This window comes from Eucalyptus grandis, chromosome 9, assembly GCF_016545825.1.
Source record: "Eucalyptus grandis isolate ANBG69807.140 chromosome 9, ASM1654582v1, whole genome shotgun sequence".
Taxonomy (NCBI): Eukaryota; Viridiplantae; Streptophyta; class Magnoliopsida; order Myrtales; family Myrtaceae; genus Eucalyptus; species Eucalyptus grandis.
Window position 1 is genome coordinate 41,069,459 of NC_052620.1, and position 15,376 is coordinate 41,084,834.

The 15,376-nt window shown below is 37.8% G+C and overlaps 2 protein-coding genes across 2 annotated transcripts; both read right to left on the bottom strand.

Moving 5' to 3' along the window:
• Nucleotides 1-726: 726 nt before the first annotated feature.
• On the bottom strand, nucleotides 727-4,274 carry LOC120288076 (jacalin-related lectin 3-like). Its single transcript, XM_039301380.1, has 4 exons — nucleotides 4,245-4,274; nucleotides 4,013-4,170; nucleotides 2,773-3,210; nucleotides 727-1,373 (listed from the first exon to the last, which is right to left on the bottom strand). The coding sequence occupies exons 1-4, from the start codon at nucleotides 4,270-4,272 to the stop codon at nucleotides 876-878; spliced, it is 1,122 nt and encodes a 373-aa protein (XP_039157314.1). The 5' UTR covers nucleotides 4,273-4,274; the 3' UTR covers nucleotides 727-875.
• Nucleotides 4,275-4,428: 154 nt separating this feature from the next.
• LOC120288559 (TMV resistance protein N-like) lies at nucleotides 4,429-9,221 on the bottom strand. Its single transcript, XM_039302623.1, has 4 exons — nucleotides 8,038-9,221; nucleotides 6,214-6,795; nucleotides 5,006-5,995; nucleotides 4,429-4,432 (listed from the first exon to the last, which is right to left on the bottom strand). Exons 1-4 carry the CDS (start codon nucleotides 8,529-8,531, stop codon nucleotides 4,429-4,431), a joined length of 2,070 nt encoding a protein of 689 aa, XP_039158557.1. The 5' UTR covers nucleotides 8,532-9,221.
• Nucleotides 9,222-15,376: the final 6,155 nt, after the last annotated feature.

The following is a 15,376-nucleotide window of genomic DNA, read 5'->3' on the forward strand; positions in this document are numbered from 1 at the left end:
TGATTTCCCAATTCTACATTATCTATATGGATAAACTCAACATTGACCGTACGGCGCACATAAAGGTGGAGCTTAGCATGTCAAGGCTCAAAATGTGCTCCAAGTGCATCAAGCCACCATCCAGACTGCCCATGAAACCCGACGATCTTTTTACCGATTGATGGAAAATAAAAGTAATTCCCAATCTCCTGACCAACTGGCCCATAAATTCTTTCATTGCTCTGAAATGTGAGGGAGCGAACAACAATCTGCCCTTGATAAGATTCAAAGTGACCAGAAAATGATGTCAAGTATTCTCCAGGATAATTAAGTTTAATCTGCAAAATTAGAAAGACAGGCATAATTAATCCCAACTCCCAACCACAGAATCTTGAAAATCGGTAAAAACAGAAAACTCCGGTCGATAAGTTGTATCTATTTAAACAAACAATGCAATAGCTAACTAAATAATTCTGCTGCATCTAGAGCGTAACCCTATTTTGGTCCACCGCAATTAGGCATTTGCTTAAAAAATGCTTTGGCAACTCTTTGAGAACAGCTACTAAAATTTGGGAACATTGTTCTCAGACTTAAAAGTCATAAAACAAAAATAGCTTTCGATATTCTTTTTCCCCCTTTTTCGGAGGCGGTACTTTTCTGAATGTATTGAGTGCTTTCATCGTAAATGAAAACGAGGAAGGTTGGAAAACCAAAGAGAAGTCCCTGTTCAATAATGATATAACATCATGCCCCAACAATGACTTTCTTATTCGAGATCATTTGTCAAACTCAAAATCCAGATTGTTCTCATCATCTTACTTTTACTTCCACGCTCTGTTTAGAATACTTTGCTCATCTGCATAAACGTGACCTCTAGACCACTTAAAACTAAAACCTTAGCAACAACCCATAAGCTGCACGTTCATAAGATTAAGCAAACGTCTGAAGGGCCATACCTCGAGCGTTAAATATCCCCCATCTCCACCATGTCTAGGGCCCTGAACCACACGCCCGTCCTTGTCGTACTCAACAGTAATGGAGTCGATAACATCTCCAGCTTTAATCATTATTTTTCTCACACCTGTGCTATCTCCATCGTCCCATGGATTGCCCCAATCTTGTTTTCCAAACGGCCCAATGGATTTCAAGAGATGAAGATCAGAAATTGGTTCAAAGTAGACTCCTAGCGCATCAAGCTGGATACCAGACCTTCCGTGAAAGCCAATTATCTTGTGGCATGTCAATGCACAGCGAAAGAAGTTCCCTCCTTCCTTACCAAAGGGTCCAAGCCTTCTTTTATTGCTTTCGAACGTGAGTGATTGAATAACAGAACAGTCATGTTTGATATATCCTGATACCGAGATCAAGAACTCATGAGGGTAATTCAAGTTAACCTGCAGAATTGAGAAGTACTTATTGCATTAACTGTTATATTGATCCATATCAAAGATGATAGATAGATTATAGTGGCGTAAGAAAATACTGGATCCACGTGCAACCTAGACCCGAGAATTTCTAAAGACTATTATTCTTACATCAAACTTCTAGGGACGACTATATTAGAAGTTCTAAAACCTGTTAAGAAATATTAATTGGGTCCCAAAGTTTTCAAAATATACAATAAAATTCTAAAACTTATTGAGCTACTGCAATCAAGTTCTGAAATTCGAGCTTGTGACCCTGGCCTTTCGATCTTCGTCGAGCTTGGCCCTGGCCACTCGAGCTTCTTTAAGCTGCCCAAGTTTCATTGAATTCGGCCATGGCAGCTCCAGCTTCTAGGCTTCTTCAAACTCATGCCCAGGGCTAATTGAGCTTCAAATAGCTCAGCCATGGCCGCTTGAGCTTCTTCGAGCTCACAGCCATGACGACTTGAGCTACGTCAAGTTTGGCCATGGCTGCTTGAACCTCGTCGAGCTCGGAAACCAAATTCCAGTATTATGAAATTTTTTGCGTGTTTTTCTATTGAAACTTGGCAGATCTTCTGCATTGTGCTAAGGATCATGTTATCTTTTGCTTATGTCTTTACCATAACTATGGGAAGTGTTCAGTAATTTATGGCAACAAATTCATTGGATCGTTTCCTATTAACAGGCATTTATATGCTTAGGTTATTTCAATTGATATTTATATGTTTTTCGATTATAAATTGGGTAATTTTCAGCTTTATCCTTCAAAGTGCGATTGCTTTTGGCTGACTGTGAATTTGATAAAAGATAGTTCCAAAGGAATCTCTGATCCTCTTTTCTTTTTCTTTTTTTGATTTGTTTATATCTTTTGATTTGATTTTATTTTTTAAAATTTTCAAGTTTCTTTCTAATGTGGTACTTTGTGGCTGCCCCATGTCTTAAGAAAGTAATAATAAAAAAAAAAAGGGGTCAGCATTTGGCCATAGCCTAATTGGACGAAACTATTGAAATTACACCAATTTAATAAAATTTAGACTTGATTGCACTTTTTAAAAACTTTATAACTCGATTGCATTTAGCAATAAGTTTTAATATTTTGATACACTTATCCAAGAAGAAAGAAGAATAAATTTATATAATAAAAAAGACAACAATTTTTCATTACATTTGAACAGCTTTGATTTCCCTCTAGGATGCTTTCTTCACCCCATACATTATCAATGTGCATGGTGTATGCGGGTGACAATTATTCATAACTTACTTTGATAAAAAATTTCAAGTAATTTTGAAAAACTAAGATATAGTAGTTGCACAAAAATAGGCGTGTGCACGAGAGAGAGAGAGAGGATCAAAGGTAGTATGAGTGGAGAATATTCAATGAACTGACCGTAAGGATACTTCCGTTTTCATTACCATGTGCAGAGGACCAAATAGATTCACCATTATCATCATACTCAAACGAGATGCAGTTGACATCATCTTCTAACGTCATCTTTATTTTCTTTACTCCATTGAATTTTCCATCATCCCAGGAGTGTCCACCTTGGCCCCCCAATGGTCCAACACACTCGATCGGGTATAGATGAGAGATTGGTTCCAAATATGCTCCTAGAGATTCAAGATGGGAACCAGAACTCCCATAGAATCCAATAATCTTTCCACCAGTTGCTGGAAATGAAAACTTCCTTCCGGTTTCAGTGCCGAATGGTCCATATGTCCTTTTATTGCTTTGGAATGTGAGTGAATGGATGACAGTAGAACCAAAATCATTCACAATATATCCCGAAACCGAAATAAGAACTTCAGTTAGCCAGTCCAGATTTATCTGTACCAAACACATGAACGGTAAATAAATGTCAAAGTAACAAGTTGAGAAGCAAAAGCATGGTAGATGACAACGACTAGTGTGTGATGCTCTTGATGATCGAGATGATAATTTATGATCCGGAAAATAGTAGATTGTCTTGCCTACTTCAATATCATGTTAACTATAATAGATGTGATAAGGAAGACAACAACCAGGGTGCATTTATTTTGCTAAAAAACAAGGATTTGGAAAACACTTTCCTAGAATCGATTGAGTGTATCACTTACAAAAGTGAATTAACAAACAAATTTTCGTCATTAAAGAAAATGTTAGGAATAAATTCTTGTTGGTGGTACATATTAACTAATGTTTTTATGTGATACAAACAATTATTTTCGGAAAAATATTTTTCAATTCATTGATTTTCCATGGAACAAATGCACCATTATTGCAAATATTATCTCTTCAGTGCTCTTTGTCAGGAAAAAAAAAAAACTCATCTTTCGAAGAACCATGCCTAGAAAGAATAACTAGATGTTATCCTACCAACCAAAATCTATATGCAGAAGGTCCATAGATATCCCTTATCGACTGTTTTAAAATACAAAAATTAAAAAAATGTTCAATTTTATGACGAATTGTTTTAACAAATCTTTTTCCAATAGAAACTTGCTTCCTGTTGATGGTGTCATACCTAAGTTCCAAAGTTAACAGTCTATCACTTTCACCCAGACGCCATCTTCAGCAATGGCAAGATAAGAATCATTGAAAATAAGGGGTAATGTTTATCAAACATCGAGTTCCTACTAGAGTAGTGTACCGTATTTGTTTTGCCACCATGAGTTCTACCGTGTCTGAAAGGAGGACCCTCATAGGTAAAACTAACAGATTCAATTGCAGAACCAGAGACTACAACAATTTGTCTGATATCTGCATGCTTGCCATCATCCCATCGGTTTTTCCCATTTCCAAATGGCCCTACAAATTTGAAGGGATATGGATAAAATTCAGGGCCAAAATGAGCTCCAATAGAATCCAGAACATCGCTACACCTTCCATGAAAACCAATGATCTTTCCATTAACTTGTGCTAAACTGAAAAACTTCCCTTTCTTCTCGCCAATTGGCCAATGTCCCCCCTTATTGCTGTGGAAGGTAAGAGAGTTGATGACTTGACTATAATCTTCACTAGTGTAGCCTGACACTGAAGTCAAGTATTCAGTTGGATAATCCAAATTTACCTGTAACAATTGCAGAAGAGCAAAGTGAGTATCGATCACCTTTGAAGGGGGGAAATTCTATGCTCTCCAGATGCATTATTTAGGTTAACTTTTCCCAAAACAAAAGATATCTAATTATTGGGACAACTGGATTTTTTCTCTTATTTTGTAGCACAGTTTGCCTTGTTCACTAGTCTTGTGCCATAACGATTGAACTCCATCTAGATTCCCAATGCTTTGCTCCATAATTAAATGGCATTCTTGATGCCCTATATTGACAATGACAAGCACTGGAGTAATCTCTGATTAACTGTAACATCAGAGTAGGCAGATGACGCTAGTGTAATTTTTTTTCTTTTTGGCACCCTAAAAAAAAAAATAATAATCTTAGCAAGGTACAACAAAGCCATCAACATATTGAGAGACGACCAAGCATCGAAGAAGTACCTAGTTGAAATTTATCAGGCAAGTCTGTCTTTTATGACTTTGTGACACCACTTTTTCTCAACCCCCATTCCACAAACGAATGGTAACCGACAATTTATTAGAGAATAACATAATTGGACGTAAATATTGCAAATTAACAAAGAGAACCATAATGATGGACTCACATAATGTGTGTGGCCTCTTAAAGATCCCCCATGTCTTGGCGAGCGCACAAAACACCCATTCTGAACATAGTTAATAGTAATGGAGTTGATCACTCTTCCAATTACAACCACTATCTGTGTTATACCATCGTATGTTTGATCATCAAAAGAATCTCCACCATGGCCTCCGAATGGCCCTACAGACTGACGAAGAGAGGAGAATGGATCTAAAATTGAATCAAGATGAGGATTCCTTCCCAACTTCTCCAATATCTCATGCCACTGATTTTGCCTACTAGAAAGAAAGAAACCAAATCTCTTAAGAAAGTCTGGCAGACCACCTGCATAGTGGACAAGACTCTTGAACTCCTCATACCCTTCTTTAGGTTGGTCCTTGCCAAAGGCGTGGAGCCCCATGAGTTGGAGCGATTCTTCAGAACCCAGTCCAGGGAGCATGTAGTTATCATCCACTTTGAGATCATTCAGAAGCCATTCTTCTCTTGTAGTTATCAAGATTCTACTCCCACATTTGAACCATTCTCGATCTCCAGCGCCAAAACACTCAATTTGGTTCTTCTTAGTAATGTTATCAAGAACTAGAAGGATCCTGTGCTGACAGAGCTTAGCTTTTATCTCGTTGATGTTGCTGTTAAGATCATAAATTTTTAGATCTCGTACCTTCAGAACATCGTGGAGAAGTTTCTTCTGAAGAAGTAAAAGCGTATCTTGGTTTGCAACTCCAACATTTTCAAGAAAGCTAACCCCGTCAAATTCCCTAGAAACGCGATGGTAGACGGCTTGGGCCACCATTGTCTTACCAATTCCTTTCATTCCCCATAGTCCGACCACATGGACCTTATCCTCTGACCCAATCTTCAGCAACGATATCACATCATCTACAAAGGAATCTACCCCAATAGCATCGCGGGAGCTTGTTCTGCGAATAATCTTTAAGAGACGTCCTACAATTTGCTCGATGAAATACGCTTGATCCCTGTAGTTGTATGGTAAGAACAAATTCAAATATGACTAACTACAGCCTGAAGAGACCATCAGCATATAAGCAAGAAACACATTAACTACATTCAATCAACAGTAGAGTTCAAATCAAGCACCAATATGAGCTTTTGCGGCGAGTGAATTTATCCATCAAGTGCAACTGGGAATGCAACTAACGAAAACATAATTTTCTTGGGGAAGATGGTGCATTACCCATTAGCATCATTATTCAAATCCCATCCTGACAAATTCCCAGCTTCTTTAAGCGAATGCCTCCACTTCTGCACCAGCAAATCGTCCGTGTGGGTGGCCAAACAGCTTTTAAAACCATCCCCGAATTGCCCGCTCTGTTTCCGAACGTCGCATGGCTCAACACCGTAGAAAATGGGCAGAACCACATGACCCTGATGATCTCTCCTGTTGCACTCCAGGATCTCCACCAGCTCGTTCAAGCACCGCCGTGAGTCGGCATATTTGGCAGTGAACACGACAAGAGAAACCCTCGAATTGCGGATCGCGTCGGGTAGCTTGCCCTCAATGAGAATCCGCGTCTTCTCTTTTTCATTGTCCCCGAAGTAGTAGATCCCCGCCTGCTTCAGTGCGCGGAAGAAGTGGGCCGCGACATTCTTCCTTATGTCCCCGTCCCTGAAGCTCACGAACACGTCGTACTTCCACCTATGAACCGAAGCGGAAGAAGATGGAACGAGTCCTACCCCAATAGCATCGGGGGAGCTTGTTCTGGGAATATACTCTAAGAGACGTCCTACAATTTGCTCGATGAAAGACGCTTGATCCCTGCAGTTGTATGGGAAGAACAAATTCAAATATGACTAACTACAGCCTGAAGAGACCATCAGCGTATAAGCAAGAAACACATTAACTAAATTCAATCAACAGTAGAGTTCAAATCAAGCACCAATATGAGCTTTTGCGGTGAGTGAATTTATCCATCAAGTGCAACTGGGAATGCAACTAACGAAAACATAATTTATCAGTCGAGACCAGCTGGTGAGGGAGACGACTTCATGGGTTCAAAGAGGGACTTTCGCGCTCGCGGGCTTGAATCGTCAAAACCAGACGATGGACCGATGGCTACGCGACAGGGAATCCGGAACATCATTTCATTACAATGTTATTCACCATGTTCTTCCATTGCTAGGGTTAGTGTTAAACTTGCTCTGGTGTGGGTGGAAGATATGTACCCATCAAAATCCCCCCGCAACTACACTCATTACAGGAGAAACCAATATCTTATGCACTTTAGAAACCTTAAATTAACTAAATGTTTCTAATTTACTCTAGAATCAACCCCATTCATTTACTTTTCATGACAACATTATACAACTTCTTGTGTGGTTTGACAGATTATCGTATTCTCACATTTGCATCTAACATTCGGTGCCACTTACGAAATTGTCTTTTTTTTTTTTTTCTTTAAATTCCTTACAATTTTGTCCCTTCTACCGTCACAAATTCACTCACAGCAAAAACTCCCTTACCCAAAATCCTAACACATCCATCACTCACCGCTCAGCCCCTCCCCTTACGGTGTCGCCAACGCCTGGTGTGCCACCGCTACCCGCCACCAACGACCACCCTAGCTGAGCCGTGACCTGTCAAGCTTAACAGCAATCGTGGTCGAGAAGAGGGAGACACATAGAACATAATGAGAGAGAGAAAGAGAGAGAGAGAGAGAGAGAGAGATGTGTATAGGGTTCAGCATGGGTCAGTGGCGGTGTGATGTTGGTTGGCGTCGGTGGTGTGAGCCCACAGGTGAAAGAGCATTGGAATTATCCTTATTTTACATATAAAATCTTGAAATTTTTCTTTCTTTTCATAATTTTTCAAAATGGCAATGAATTTTTTTAGGAATGTTGAAAGAGGCTTATTGTTCCGCTCCCTCAACCAATTCTGTCGATTGCGCACAAATTCCATCTAGAAAGCAGACAAAACAAAGAAATAACAATTAAAAAAGAAAAACAAATCACAGATTGCGATTCTAAGCTTCGACATGTAGTAAGAACCACAAGTACGTACCCATTGGCGTGCTTCTGCAAATCGAAACCCGAAATGCTCTTAGCCTCTGCTAGGGCAAGCTTCCATTTTGGAATCTTTTCCTTGTCTCTCGCTTTCCTACACAAACTCTTGAAACCCTGCCCAAATTTTGTTCTGCTAGTCAACTTCGAAAGTTCAGTTGCGTCCACGCCAAAAAATACAGGAATAACCACGTGGCCATGTTTCTTGAGCTTCCTTCTGCACATGAGGATCTGGACCAGCTCGTCCAGGCACCACTTGGATGCGGCAAAGTTCTCGGAGAACAAGACGATGGCGAACCTCGAGTAGCGGATCGCTCTGAAGAGCTTGACCCTGATCTTTTTCCCAATGTCTTTGATGTCATTGTCCCTGAAGTAGCGAAGCCCAGCCCGTCGCAGCTCCCGGAAGAGGTGCGATAGGAACTTGTTCCTCACGTCGCAGCCTCTGAAACTCACGAATACGTCGTATCTCCATTTATGAGAAGAAGAAGAAGGCATGGTTTTTGTCTTGTCGATACGTGGTGTGTTGAAGAGATCACTGCCTTTAATTCATCCTTCCGCACTATTCAAGAGGCAGCCCCTGGACGTGCCTCTTGCCTCTGTAGCCCTGAATTTCCTTCAATCTCCTTATGGCGAGCGCATTGGACTGCCTCTGCATCACGAAAACACGAAAAAGGACGCTAAGAAGGAGGGTGGAGGCGGATATGAGATCGGGATCCGGCAGCTACGACCGGCAGGGGACGGTGGAGGAGGATCTGAGCTTGGGATGCGACCGGTAGGGGCTCTTAGGAGAGAGAGAGTTAGAGAGAGAGACTGGTTCCTGGAGGCGACGTGGCGGAGGCGTCGGATCTGAGCTCAGGATGCGATCGGCAGGGCTCTTGGGAGCGACAGAGATGGAGTGGCTCCCGAAGGCGACGGCGGACGCGGAGGCGACGTGCCGGAGGCGGCGGTTCTGAGCTCGGAAGGCCACCAGCCAGGCTCCTGGGAGCGAGAGGGAGGGATAGTACTTTAGAAAAAAAAGGAGAGAAAGCGTCGCATAATTGAAGACAAAGAAGGTGGGGTTAGGACCGAGGAAGATGAAGCGTCGCGCAATTGAAGAGAAAGAGTAGCGCAACTGAAGAGAAAGAAGGCGGGTTAGGAGCATGGAAGATGCAGAAAGAGGAGAGAGAGCGTCGCCCAATTGAAGAGAAAGAAGGGGGAGGGGTTAGGAGCGAGGAAGATGCAGAGAAGAGAGGAGAGGGAGCGTCGCGGAATTGAAGTGAAAGCAAGGGGGAGGGGGAGAGATATTTTCTCGATCGCCGACTAAGAGAACCTACTCTGAAGTCCATTTTGACCGAGTCAACAAAGAAAAAGCCAACTTCACAATCAGCTCTCAATTATAGTGTCCTATATGCGCACTAAGTTAATCCAGATGATTTCCATAACTTCCATGGAATCCGAGGAGCTTTTCACCAGTTGAAGGAAATGAAAAGTACTTCGCTTTCTATAGGTTCTTTCGTTGCTCTGAAGTGTGAAGTGTGAGGGAGCGAATAACAACTGATCCAACATCTACTAGGTAACCAGAGTACGAAGTCAAATATTCTATGGGGTAATCAAGTTTTATCTGCAAAATTGAAAGGGAAACATTTTAGTCACAAGCTCTCCACCGTATAATAGTAGAAAATCCCTACAAACAGAACCAACCCTACTGATTAACCGAGTTAAACTAACAGGGCAAAAAGACCCGAATAGAACAATTTTTTTTGGTCGAAAAATAAAACATTTTAGGGGATAACATGTCAGCCTAAACTTAAAATTCACTAATATTTTCGCCTTCAAAGATCTACTTGAACTACTTGTTGCCCTCTTGCAAATGTCCATTACACGACCTTTCAAACCACTCAAGACCATATTAGCAGCTTCAAATTAAGAAATAAGTATTCTGGAAATCTTAAAACTTGTCGTGATGGTGTAATTGAGTCATAAAATTTACGAAAATTATAATCAAGTCTTCAAACTTGTCAAATCAATGTAATCAAGTTCTTATGTTAACTCTGTCCAATTTAACTAGCAAAAAATGTTGACATGACTTTTTATTATTATTTTATCTCTTCTACATGGCGCTAACATGGCTAAAACAAGAATGATAAGGCTACAATGACGTTATATTTTGATCCACATATGAATTTTTACTGTAAAATTTATTTAATTTTTTAAAACAAAAAAAATACATACACACATGCACACACATACACACAAAGGAAGTCAATTGCTGCTGTGGCACCATCACTAGGAAGGGCCTGCGATGGTGGGGCGACAGTTGTGCAACCCTCACCTAGTTTTATAATTTAAAAATTACTTATTGTATAACTTAAAAAAATGGATTAAAATCAAATTTAGATCAAAACAACGTTGTTTTAGCCATGTAATATAGACAGAAAAAGAAGAAGAAGCTACATCAGCATTTTTCATTAGCCAAATTAGACGGAATTAGTGGAATGACTTGATTGCATCAATTTGATAAATTTTAGGACTCAGTTGCACCTTCGTGACAAGTTTTATAACTTCCAGTACACTTATTCCTAAAATTAACTAATGTGACAATATAAGAACAAGTCATTAAAAGTCATACCCCGTAAATCTTATCTCCTCCATTTCCACCATGTTTAGGGCTCTAAAGTCTGGAAAGTAATGGAGGTCAATTACCGATCCGGCGAGTATGTTTAGTTCTCTCACATCTGTGTGGATACCATCATCCCAGGGGTTGCCGCCTCGACCTCCAAAAGGCTCGATGGATTTGAAGTGACCATAACAAGAAATTGGTTCTGACTGCACTCCTATTGAATCAAGATGGACACCTAATATTCTGTAAAAGCCAATTATCTTGCTACATAACAATGGACAGCAAAAGAACCTTTTTCCTCACCAAACGGTCCATACCTTATCGTATTAGTTTGAAATGTCAGCGATCGAATGACAGCCAAGCCAAAATCATGTCTGATATAACCCGAGACTGAGGTTAAGTATTCATGTGGGTAGTCCAAATCGACCTTCAAATTTTGCAGGTAATATGCTTAAATACTATAGTAAATCGAGTTTGGCTAAGGAAAAGGAAATAAGTAAATGCTAAACCTAATCACATTTATCCTAAGCTCCTCATTTCTTTTCTCTTTCAGGTTTTTCCTTCCATATTCAATCGTTGCAGCAAAGATGGCGATATACACAGAATTGAAAGTCAATGAACTTGCTTTGGTGGTAGCAAAGTAAAAGAAAATATTAGTAAGAAAGATATCCCTACCCCTAATACTAGATAAACTCACCATATGAACTTCAGCTTGGCCACTTCTACCATGGGCGGAAGACCAAATGGACTTGCCATCTTTGTCAGTACTCAATGGCGATGTAGTTGACAATGCTTTCCAACAATATCTTTATTTTCTTCACACCATTGTATTTTCCATCATCCCAAGGCTGTCCGCCTTGGCCTCCAAATGGTCCGATAGACTTGATTGGATGGATATGAGATATTGGTTCTAGGTACGCTCCAATAGATTCCAGATATCTACCAGAACTTCTATAAAATCCAATGATCTTCCCCACATAGAGAAGACTCCTTATTGTTTTGAAGCTGACAAAGCCTTTCCATTAAGTCTAGCTTGAAAGGTTGCAGACTCTAGTGTTATAGTCTGAAGATCTCAAGACTCTTATGTCAGAGTCTAAAGACTGAAGATCAAAGTCTAACCTCACCAACAGTTTCTAGATCGACAAGAGAAGACTTCTCCAGATGCGAGTTTGTCTTCAAGGATTTGGTCCGTACGGTTTGTGGAATATCTTACGGAAGGAGATAACATCGTGTGATCAATTATTCTTATTGAAATCAATTTTGGATAATCAGATCTCTTGAAAGGAGAAATTTATTTGGAAGGTTCTACTTATGGAAACCAATATCCTGATTGTATGGGTGAACAAGATTGATGGACGAACAAGATTGATGGGCTATCAACGTATTTCTTAAATGACTTGAGGTCTCATTCAATTGATCCTGTCCAACGGTTAGATTGTAGGAACTCATTTGGAAAGTACCAATGGTTGTAAAGGCATGGAGGAGTATATAAGGATGATTCTCAAGTTGTTTGAGGTAGTGCTTAAAAGCAAATTCCAAAGTTTGAAGCTTTTTTGTTCTTTGCTATTTCAATTGTTGAGCAAATCTTGTATTCAAAAGAGAGAACAAACACTCGGGAGACTTTGAAAGAGTGTAGTAAAATCTCTACATTGTGAAGTCGTGGTCGTGAGACTGTAAAACCTCTTTTGATTCCTATTTTGGTATATTTTCACTTTAGTCCTTGAATTATAAAAAAGTCAATGTTGTCCTTGAACTTAAACAGATGGAAGGATAGCATGAAACATATTCATATAGTTTAGTGATTTAATTGAACATGTATCAAAATTCATATGTTATATTGAATAAATTAAAATTTTGAGAATCACATTGCATATTGAACTAAAATTCAGATATCACGTTGAACAATTGATAAGTTTAAGGAGGACATTACATATTGAATTAAAGTTCAATAATCATTTACATTATTATCCCTTCGATAAGATTTTGGGAAATAAAAGAAAAAGAAGAACAGATTCTTTTACATGGGCTTGAGATTCAAAATTCATTTTCTCAAGGTGCCAAAAGAAAATTACACATTTGGTTTAGAGTTGATCCAAGCATTCCTTTGCACAACCATAGAAATCAAAACCTTTTAGCTTGCGAAATTGAATAAGATAGGATTAGAACACTAATTTCATGAGAATAGAATAGAGCACAAATAGGAATCGATTATCTACCTAGCGTGGTTTGCAAAATCTTTATCTAAGTAAATATATAGTAACCACGTCTTTTCTTAGGGTTACTATGAAGGTTAACATAAAAAACTGTGATTTATAAGAGATTCATTATTCTTTTTACAAGCGGCGCTTCCTTACATTTTGCACTCCTTTTACTTCAGTTTAGAACACGTGCTTTTCGGTTGCATGAATTTTGTTAGAGAACAAATGGTTTAAATGAGCTTCAATGTTGCAAATTAGTAATTATTGGAAATTTCAACATTTCCCGTACCACTTCCTTCTAAGTATTTCCTTCAAAGTTTTGTATTATTTTCCTCAAACTAACAATAATGCGGTCAACTAAGTATAAGATTTCCCTAAAGAAACAAGTGTCAAATATTTAACGGATTTCTTTTTTTTTCTTTTCAGTATATACATACTCCCTATGTTTCATATTTAGATCTCCCCACTCTTTTCACATTTGATCCAGATTTCAAATATTCTAAAAATAATGCAAAACCCTAGATTTCATTGATTATTCTATAGAAACTAATCTTATACATAAATACACGCAGGGGCTATGGATAATAAAGCATATGAGATATTTATTTGGTTGTATTCTCTCTCTCTTTTAGTTACCCAACTTTGAGATCTTTGATTTTTTTTTTCTGTGGTTAGTGAGAGATTTTCATTTTCATTATTTTCATTATTTGATTGAGTATTAGGAAAATAAATTTGGTCAACAAAAGTCTGATGACAATCGCACTTACATCTACAACGAGCTTCTAGTAAAGGAGTTCCAAGTTGTGGTTTTCTTCTTTTAAACTTTATTTTCATATTGTGTTTATCAGTTGGAGATTCGCATTTGCTTTGTTTGGTTAATCGATACTTTATTAGACAAAGAGATTGATGAGTTATTTTTTTTTTTACAAGAAGGTGATTGACAATAAAGCATTCAATGCATTTTTTTTTTTTTGTTACTGAAAATATAATTGAATGATTTTTTATACTTCTTCTTCATAAGATTCTTATATTCCTCCACCATTATGGTTTTACGACTATCATTTTATTAAAAGCACACCATCATGTGTTGAATATGTTTTAACCACTATAAATTCACTATAATTCTTACTCTTAAGTTTTCTTGATTCTGTGTATATGAATCTTTAAATGTGAAAAGTTGTTCGTTTTTATTTATTGAATTTGCATATTATGCATCTATGAAAATTAAAATGGTGAAATTATACGAAACCAAATTACCTGGCAAGGCATGGGTTAACCGTTAATGGTCTAATGGAATAACCATTCCAAGACTAATCTTTTTTTTTTTTTTCTGGTTTACCAGAGTTGCATGGAGAATAAGCTAGGAATGATAAAGAAAAAACACATCATACACTTCATGAGATATAATCAGAGTCTACGTTCATCTATTATCACATTATTCATAAACCATAAATAAAAAATGAATACAATTTACGAAAATTTATAATACTATTATGCCAAATAATTGTTAGAACACAACTTTGTATTCTAATTAATTGCACTAATGATAATTAAATTATCATAAAAGTTATATTATGTAAGCTAATAAGCTAAAAGTAATATTATTTTTAAACTCCATAATTATTATTATCATTCATATAATCTAATTATTGTATGTTATTTTAAATGAAACAATTGATAGAAAATAATAACATAGGATTTTTTTTTCTCAAGAGATAATCAATGATGATAATAGTGACGTAATAACAACTTTAAAATCATAATTTAGTTATAAATTCACTTTTTAAATTTTGTTTACTTCAACTATCTATAAAATGGACTTATAGCTATTAGGAAATCCCTTATGATATTTTGAAGATGACAAAATAAATCAAAAGTTACTAACGTGTTTCATGATTGAGTAACAGATTATGCAGATGATAGAATGTGTAAATGACATTATTAAGGATTATACTTGAAAAAATCAGAAAAAAACTCTATGCTAGAACTGAACTTATTTAGACCATATTCAGACCGTAAGGCTAAATATATTCAGAAGCAGAATATGTTTAGACTTATGTCCAAATTGTAAAGTTTACTTTAGACAGAAGACACTCGGACATTACATATAGAACGAGACACAAGTTTAGAACATGACAAGATCCAGAACGAGACATATGATCTAGAACGTGACGAAACAAGTTTAGAACATAACATGTTCAGAACGAGACAACTTGACAGAATGTGACACAGGTCCCAAATGTACAACAGCTAGTGATCTGTTTTGGATTCTACATTAAGATAGATTTGATTAACTCAACCTAATTGATTGACAATTAGATCTTGAAGATAAGAACTTTCTAAACGAAGAAGCTCTATTTATGGAAACTGAGATTTTGTTTGTATGGGTGATCAGAATCAACTTGAGTAACTACTTCTGTCACTCAACGGCTATTAAATCTTTTTTGATATAGATCTATCCAATAGGTAAATTAGAAGACGATCCTCTAAATACTGTCTAATGGTTAGTTTGGAAGTGAATGAATATTTAAGGAGACCAAGGA